Source organism: Semicossyphus pulcher, unplaced genomic scaffold (assembly GCF_022749685.1).
Source record: "Semicossyphus pulcher isolate SPU_LCO1_2020_fin unplaced genomic scaffold, fSemPul1.0.p SCAF_13, whole genome shotgun sequence".
Classification (NCBI taxonomy): domain Eukaryota; kingdom Metazoa; phylum Chordata; class Actinopteri; order Labriformes; family Labridae; genus Semicossyphus; species Semicossyphus pulcher.
The window spans coordinates 2,644,447-2,653,213 of NW_027211637.1; the positions used below are offsets into that span (position 1 = coordinate 2,644,447).

Here is an 8,767-nt window from a genome sequence, read left to right on the forward strand (position 1 = left end):
GTTTTTTCTCTGCTCCAGGCCTAACACAAAATAATTAACAGATTAAAGACCCATAGTTTCAGACACAGACTTGACTGACTTAACTGAAACAGGGATTCGAACCTGTGTGGGTCTCGGGTCGTTTCTGGATTCCTGTGGTCCTGCTCGATCCCTGAAGTCTTCTTGTCTTCGCCCATTGAAAGCTGCTCTCTCAAACCAGCCGACTACCCAACCACAATCACGTCCACCCTTAAATTTAGCAACACCGTCACTCTGTCTTAGTTTACTACTTCCCGTAGCTCATTGACAACAATGTCCCGTGTGGAGGGGGGGTGGAGTATGTTTCTGAAACAAAGTGTCATATGGAAGCAGCTATGTCATACGAATGGCCCATATCTACGAGACAGCGCTTTAAAAGGAGCAGTTTCCGACAGCTCCTGTTATCAGAATCAGGTGTCAGGAATGCCAGTCCAATTCCTGACATTCCTACGTGAGTCCAGCTCGAGTATAAAAGAGCGGCGGGTGTCTGCTGTGGCATCAAGCATCTGAAGAGCTACCAGGGAAAGAAGCCAAACAGCATCCATCCTTCAATCCTTCTCTCCATCCGCTGACACGAGGACCTCGCACAGAAACATGCATCTGTCTTCCATTCCCGTCTGCGGCCTCCTGCTCGTCCTGAACCTGCAGCTGATCAGCTCGTATCCCATCAGCACCGGCCTGACCGACACCGACATGGACATCTTAAAGGTGAGTCTCCACAGGCTGAGACTTGGGGGAGGAAAGGTGGAGATGTCGGGCAGACCATGGGTCCTCCATGGGGAACTTTCTGCAGCAGCGAGACAGGACGAAGAGGTTTCCTTCTTTAGAGTATCTGAGCAGTGATTGCAGCAAGTTGTTTATTGTCGGCCCAGATTTCTCTCAAAAGCAACTTCCTGTTTGAACCTTTGGGACCTCTGGGACCACATGTGATTGTGCACTTTTGAGCACTTAAGGAATATGTCTCTAGCATGTTTCTGATGCTCTATAAATCTGCTTCCAATGTATTTGCAATGCTAAAAATCACTTCCAGAAACTTTTGAGGGCCCCTCGTGTAAATCTACTACTCAAAAAATATTAAAGGAACAGGTACCATTTATGTTTCAGCAAAAAAAAACAACATTCTGCATGGTTGTTAATGTTCAGTGAAAGACAGGAGACATCTAGAAATGGCAATACACGAAAGAAAACATCATCTACCTTCACAAAATCTAACTTCAATAATGAAAGACTTCCTCCCCTCACTGCAATGATTAAATGTTTATCTTTAGTACATGTAAGTCTGAGCCTGACTTGTGTCTTTGTGGACGTTGCAGGTCCTCCTTCACAGACTGGAGGAGTCCGTGTCCGAGCAGGCTGAGGTGGACCAGAGGCTCCCTGCAGAGCGGGATGGGCTGGACTTAGAGGAGGCAGCAGAAGATGTCCAGCAGCCTCAAACCGGCCTGGACGAGGAGGCGATCCGAGAGTTTCTGTCAGCCAAGAACCTGAAGAGCGTCCGCAACGACTCGTCCAAGAGGTCCTCCGGCTGCTTCGGCCGACGGATGGACAGGATAGGATCCATGAGCTCTCTGGGCTGCAACACTGTCGGCAAATACAGTAAGTTACAGTCATTAGCTCTTTTCATGCCTTTATTTTGATAGTATTTTAAATGTAAGTAAAGTAATAGACTGAATAAGAAACGTGTTTATCTCTAATAACCCCAGCTCTTTCTTCTTCTGCAGATCCAAAGTAAAGATGAAGTCTTACCATCTTAATCGTGGAACTGCAACGTCTCTACCAAAGGAAATTTTTATGTCAAAGCTATTTATTTACTAATATTTATTGAATTCTGTTTGTGGCCTACAAGTATATTTATTTAAAACTTGTTCTTTCTGTACTGTTGAATGTTTAATAAATGTTTACATCTGCACATGAATGCTTTTGTTTGATCGTGCAACGTTCCTGAGATTACCTCAGTGTCTAAGAAGACACATATCATAACAGAAGAGATGCAACAATTAGAGGATCATTATGATACTTTTAAGACAATGACTGATTGTCTACAAGATTTAGCTCTCGCATCGTCACAACACAAAGCTCAACATTTACACTCAGTCCGTTTGTGTTCCAGTGTGTACAGGTGTGGTGGAGAGACGACAAAGATGATTCAGACACAAACTTTTACCTTTCAAAGTCGACCACTGCTAAAGGCACGTACAACACGCATGAGATTGTGCAGGTTTGACTGATGGAGAGCAGACACACCTTCTCCACGCTTCTTTAAGTTTGATTATTCAGCTAACAGAGATCGACTTTAAGTTTTTGTTTTAGATTTCAGCACCATGGAGAGCACACAGACCTGCTCAATGTGGTCAAAAAGCTGAAACTGAAAATCTGGACTTTTAAACAAAACCTTTTCATTCAGACTTCCTGTAGATATATTTAAAACATGTGTGCATCCTGTGTAAACTCCTCTGGAGCAGAGACAGCACGAGAAACACAGCTGTTATTGGATCTTTGTGTGTGTGCATAGTCGTCTTTAGGATTGGACACACAGACACAAGAATCTTCTCTTACTCTGGGAAAGATGCAAATAAGAGTTTTTTAAACTAAATATTTTGATATCAAGCATCCTCTATAACCAAACCGTCTTCACTGGTCTGTGACGAACAGTCATATTTTGGTGTATTACTAGCATTAAGTTGAAGCTTTAATCAAAGCTCGTTTTATGTGAAACCATAATGTTTTGTTTTCATTTCAGACTTTGTTCAAACCTTATTTATAGATCATAAATTGGTTCTGCTAAAATTCTCTCAGCATTGAACCGTATTAGCTCTAACTATCTGCAGAAGAAACTCCATGAGCCGTGAGATTTGGCACAAAAAATGGTTAACAACAGATCCAAATGACTGGAACAATAAAATGTCATATTTTGGTTTGTAAAATAGTAAAGGTTTAAATTGGTGCTCTGTGTCGACCCCAATCAGTCCCCATCATGACGTACAAATGGACATTTCCATATTATGGAAATATATATTTTTATACATATACATTTTATATATAAAATGTTTAATCGACCAAGTTTCAGTAGCTCTGATGAACTTTGAAAACGTGTAATGTAGTACAATGAAAATGTGACATGAGGACTGATTGTCAGAACACCTGAAACCTCCCTGTCCTGACAAACTAAAACAAAGCAGACAGAAAAGAAAGAGGAAATCTAACATCATAGAAACGTAGTGTATCGATGTCGTTGTTTCCGCCCTCCTGATCTCCAGCAGTAAACCTCGCTGTCACCAGGAGCGGCACTTTCACCTACTATGGTGCTTTTCAGGAGCGCGGACAGACTGAAGTATCTGAATGCAGCATTCCTGTCAATACACCACGACTGAGCTCACAGCTCCAACATGGCTCCTGAGGTCATGCTGTCCGGGTATGATGATACACACACACACACACACACACACACACACACCTACACACACACACACACACACACACACACACACACACACACACACACACATCACCTACCACCAAGCAGCACTTAAACAGACATCTGACCAGCTGCCTTATCATACAGAGGTGTCAGAATGCTCTCGAGGCGATTTACAAAATGATGAGCCACTGACACTCACTGTCTGTGTGTGTGTGTGTGTGTGTGTGTGTGTGTGTGTGTGTGTGTGTGTGTGTGTGTGTGTGTGTGTGTGCATGTATATAAAATCATGCCGTGCGGTGCTGTGTATCAGTGTCAGCAGCAGAAGGATATCATGAGGATTGCGGTCCTGTGGGGCCTGCTGCTCCTGCTGGTTCAGCACACGCTGGTGAGCAGCCACGTACTGGGACGCCCCTCCTCCACCAGTGACCTCGCTCAGCTCAAGGTAAGACAGCACCTCACCCCTTTAATCAGCACACCTGTGTGTCTGAGGACGGCACTTTGCGAAGTATATTTACTGTTACAGACAGGGAGATTTTATTCCAGCAGCTGCTTCAGCCGTCTAGTTCTTCTGAGAGTTTTGGTGTCACTGAGGACACGGAGGTCATGACCTTTATACTTACGTTTTCAGAGGTTTTGTATGTATTTGTTAACCAACAACAAAGTTGAGATAAAAAGTCTGATATGTTTTGGATGATAAATATCAGGAACAAGATTTCACAGTTTTCCCTGATCAGAGAAGTCAAACACATTTCCTAAAAGTTTTCAATGTAACTGTCGGGAGAACAAAGTGTTAAGTTGTATGTTTTTATCCCCTTCCAACCTACACGTAGATAGAGCTCTATTCAGAATCCAAAGCGCTTCAAAAAGCAGCAAAATAAAACAATCAGCTAATTAAATGATCAGGGTTTAAAAGGAACAGAAAACACTAAGATGTAGAAAAATAAAGAAAAGAAAAAAATGTTTTTAAAATTAATTTAAGACAGTTAAAAGATATCAAATACTAGTTCCAAAGTAACTTTTGGAAAGGCTCTCAGGTAAAGGTATGTTTTAAGAAAGTGTTTTCTGACTCGGCTGACCTGAGCTCCTCGGGCAGATCCTTCAGATCCTCATTTGGTCCACCCTCATTTCAGCTGTGCCTCTGCTCGGGGGTCTTAAGGTTTGTGCTGGTGCAAATGGTAAGAGATCAGAGATATAGCAGGAAAAAAGGCCATGAAGAAAAGTATCAGTAAACTCTTAAATCTACTTATAACCTCCTGGGATACAGTGTAAAGAGGCTCAAACGTGAGTGTAGTCACGTTGTTTTAGTTTTGGTTAAAAGCCTTGGAGCTGACGTCTGAACAGTCTGGAGCTGATTAAAACATGTTTTTCAATAAATCTTTATCTTTATGTTTTAGCTCAGACAAGTTAAAAGACTGTTGCTGTTTTTGAGGCACAAAGAGATAAAAGTGTTTGAAATTCTCTCTGCATCTTTAAAAGTTATTTAACTGTTAAATAAAGTCTGACACCTCAGAGTCCTCGCTCAAACAACAGGAAACAGTTTGCTGTCATCGAACGGACTGAGGCATGACAAGTTGTTCAATCTGGATACCATGTGCACTCTCAGTCTCTCCACAGTCACTGGACGTACACTGCTGACATGTACCTCATCTTAAATCTAACCCTGACCCCGTGTTAGAACGTTTCCAGTGACTCTTAGAGTCAGGGCCCATACGGGGGGAGAAGGGGAAGGCTTTCTCTGGGCCACATGCTAGGGGCGGCCCGGAGGCAAGCAATGACCTTGTTCATCCTATATTGCGATGCAAATAAAGGAAGAAGAAGAAGAAGAAGAAGAAAAGGGAGCTGGCTTTTTACCCCAACAAAATGTAATAAAGCAGAAAGCTGCTCCTCGCCAGGCTTAAGAGACGAACTAAAGCCAGGAGGCTAACGTTAATCTGACTGACCAGGAAGTAGCTAGCGCTAGTGAAGGCACCACCACCACCACGTCTTCATGTGAGAATAAGATGAAGTGCATCTTTTGATAATAGCAGAGACTTTATTAAGTTTATTCTACAGTTAAGTTTGACTCTAGAATCATTGATATAAATTGATTAGATAAGTTGAGGGCTCATTCACTGCACACTCAGGAGCCCTGCCAATTCAGTGGGCGGGCACGGTGACCCAATCAGCTCCAGGCAGCGATAACTGCTCGAATCAACAAACATGTAGCCCACTGGGTTTATAACAGAGCGTCACACTCTCATCTGAATACATTTATTCTTCAGGTGGTGGCATTAAACTTCTGCTGGAGGATAATATTCATTCAGCTTCTTGGGTGATGAGGGAACATTTACTTAACTAAGAGCTACTTTATTATTTGTAAATAAGAAAAAAATCATTTAGTTATAATAGTTTTGGTGCAGACACAGACTCAGTGAGCCATGTGGCCTGACTGGATCCATCCAGTGTGCACAATGAGGCCTTTTGAAGATGCTGAAGCACACAGATGTGTCAAACCACCTGTTAAAGGTCTGAAATGTGTCAGTGGTGCTTCTAAAACTTTTATACCAAAGTTTTTCAAAAGACATTCCTGTCCTTTAGTGACCTTTAACACCATTTCCTCTAAGTCCTTTGTCTAAAACATAATGAGTGTTGACCTGTCTCCGCCTCTCCCATCAGTCTTTGCTGCAGCGCTTTGAGGAGACACTGGCTGAAGCTGCTCAGGGGGAGGAAGACTCTGAAGCAGATTATGAAGCAAGAAACCAAGAGACCGAACACAGCCAGACCGGCCGAGGATGGAGCCCGGAGCAGGAGGTGGACCAGGAAGCTTTGGTACCAGACAGATCTCAGTCAGCAGCTGAGGGGCGCAGCAGGGCGGAAGCCAATCAGAGGAGCCGCCTGCATGACCTGCTGCTTACCGCCAGGAAACGAGCTTCAGGATGCTTCGGGGCCAGGATGGACCGGATCGGAAACGCCAGTGGACTGGGATGCAACAACGGCAGAGGTGAGATCCGACTTATTTGTTCTGTCTCTTTAGGAGGAATAAAATCGTTGCACGAGCAGGTATTTATAAAAACTCTGTCTTTTTCTTTTGTGTCGTTTTCCCTGCAGGATAATCGGACCGGGAAGTTCCTTCGACACGTGTTGGATTACAGTTTGATCTCCAAAGATTGTATATGTTTGAATCTACATTAGTGACAGTTTAACTGTGTGTTATTCTCTGTTTGAAGTGACGGCCTGTTTGTCAGCTGTGATGAATTCTGAAGGGTCCATTATTCACTGTGTAACATTCACACCTGAAGGGAAACAAGTTAACAACATACCTGCATGAGGATCGCTAATAAAACCAAATAAACTCATTTTTCATATGACGCGTCTGTCACTTTTTGTAGCCTGCATGTGACAGGAGCAGATATTCACCGTGCTCTCTTGTTCTCTGCACACCAGCAGCAGTCGGATCATCCAAATGTGCTCCTTTCAATCAGAAGGTGTTTGGCCACTGCTGGCTGATGTCACCTGTTGTCATGCAACGTCCCTGCGACATCTGTTACAGCATCACTTAATGTGATCTGACATGTTGAGTGATTCAGCTCAACAAGAGACAACACTGAATTTTGTTGAAGAGCTCTGGGCTCTGCAATAAATCACAATTTCACTTTATCACAATATGTGCATCTGCAATAAACACGTGCATAAGTCTTAATTTATAACAATAAATAAAAACAATTATTTTGTGTCTCACTAACACAAAAAATCACAAGCGGCGCCCAGTTAGTGACGCGTTTTCCATCAGCCAGCAGTGGTTGGTCTGCCAGAGAGGGTAGGCGGAGCTAAGCGGCTGCTTTTCCGCTCTCTGCAAGTGTTGCGAGTAAACAGTAATCTACTATGGCTGAACAAACAAAGAAAAGATGGATGACTACAGATACAACTTCAACAAGAAGTGAAAATCCAAAGAAGAAGAAACAAACTCGACGCTCAGATGAAGCAAACAGTCTGAAAAGGAAAGCGACCGTCAGTCAGGAAAATCAAGAGTTACAACCGGAGCCGACCGTGGACGTCTGGTTATCTGGGATGATTTTTCTTTTATCGTCATAAGGTGCCACCAAATAGAACGAAACTGAAAACTTTAAGAGTTTATCTTTAAGGAGAAGGTTCATTAAAAGAATCAGGAAGCAAATTCAGGCTCCATACTGCGGTGTCATCTGAAGTGCTAGAAAAGTAGGCCATTATCTGTTCCATTAATCTTTCTACTCTTCATGTTAGTTGTTGCTAAATAAAGTCCAGTAAAGTGAAATAAAGCGAAAGTTTCAAACTTCTCGTGTCATCTTTTGTTTCTCACGTCACCCAGTTGCACTCTGTTTGGCTTGTATGAGATACCTATCAATAGTCGGTACAGTAGATGGTGATCCACATGCGCTCAGTTTAAAGTGGCTTGAGTAACCATTTTAAACATAACACCTGGAGTCCGTTTGCTGATGATTCTGTGGTCACGTCTCTCCTCACGGGGGCTTGACTCTGATCGAATGCACTGAATGCTGCAGGTCGTCCTTCCTGGACAGCAATGTGTCAAAGACTCAAGAGGTGATTTTAGGAACAATCCTCACCTCTTCTGTTACGTTCAGTAACCAGGCTGTTGAGGCTGTGCAGCAGTATAAATATCTGGGTACTGTAAATGATGATAAACTGACCTTTGACCTTCAGGTTGGTGTATGTAAAAAAACGGATTAGCGAATGCACTTTTTTCAAAATGCTTTTATCGAATCTGTTCTCTTATTCCCCACTCGGTCCGGGTCTCTCAGCATTAGACATCATAACAGACTGCAGGTTGTTAAAGTGTGTGGACACATTGCAGGTTCGACCCTGGCACACCTGTACAAAGTGAAGACTTTAAAGAAGGCCCACTCAGGCCTGGTCTGATCGCAGTCATGTTCATGAAGTCTGTCCGGCTGCAGGTACAACCTGTCAGCACACAGGATGAAGACACTAAAGTCTCCATTGCGGCCATTGGCCATAAGCGACTAAATGCGTGTTTGTGTTGTTGTTTACTTGTTGTATTTATTGTCTGTTTGACTTTTACTTCTTTTATGTTGTATATATTGTTGGCCGGATGTTTTACAGCTGACTGCAAAAACAACTTGCTCTCTCACAGGGAAAATAAAGACAACCATGAACCTTGAGTCCCTGTGCAAAGAACAGGATGACAGAGAAATACAATCAATGATCAATGGATAGAAATCAACTTCATCTGTTGTCTCCAACAGGATGAAAACAGACTGTTGAGAGAGGAAGTGATTCATGCAGGAAACATGGCTGTGATTCACACATTAACTTCTGATGTCTAACTTCTTCTGACAGGCT

The 8,767-nt window shown here is 43.0% G+C and overlaps 2 protein-coding genes across 2 annotated transcripts; both read left to right on the forward strand.

Moving 5' to 3' along the window:
- The first annotated feature begins 612 nt into the window (after positions 1–612).
- On the forward strand, positions 613–1,747 carry nppb (natriuretic peptide B). Its single transcript, XM_069661020.1, has 3 exons — positions 613–726; positions 1,332–1,611; positions 1,737–1,747. Exons 1-3 carry the CDS (start codon positions 613–615, stop codon positions 1,745–1,747), a joined length of 405 nt encoding a protein of 134 aa, XP_069517121.1.
- Positions 1,748–3,764: 2,017 nt separating this feature from the next.
- nppa (natriuretic peptide A) lies at positions 3,765–6,525 on the forward strand. Its single transcript, XM_069661023.1, has 3 exons — positions 3,765–3,875; positions 6,089–6,413; positions 6,521–6,525. Exons 1-3 carry the CDS (start codon positions 3,765–3,767, stop codon positions 6,523–6,525), a joined length of 441 nt encoding a protein of 146 aa, XP_069517124.1.
- Positions 6,526–8,767: the final 2,242 nt, after the last annotated feature.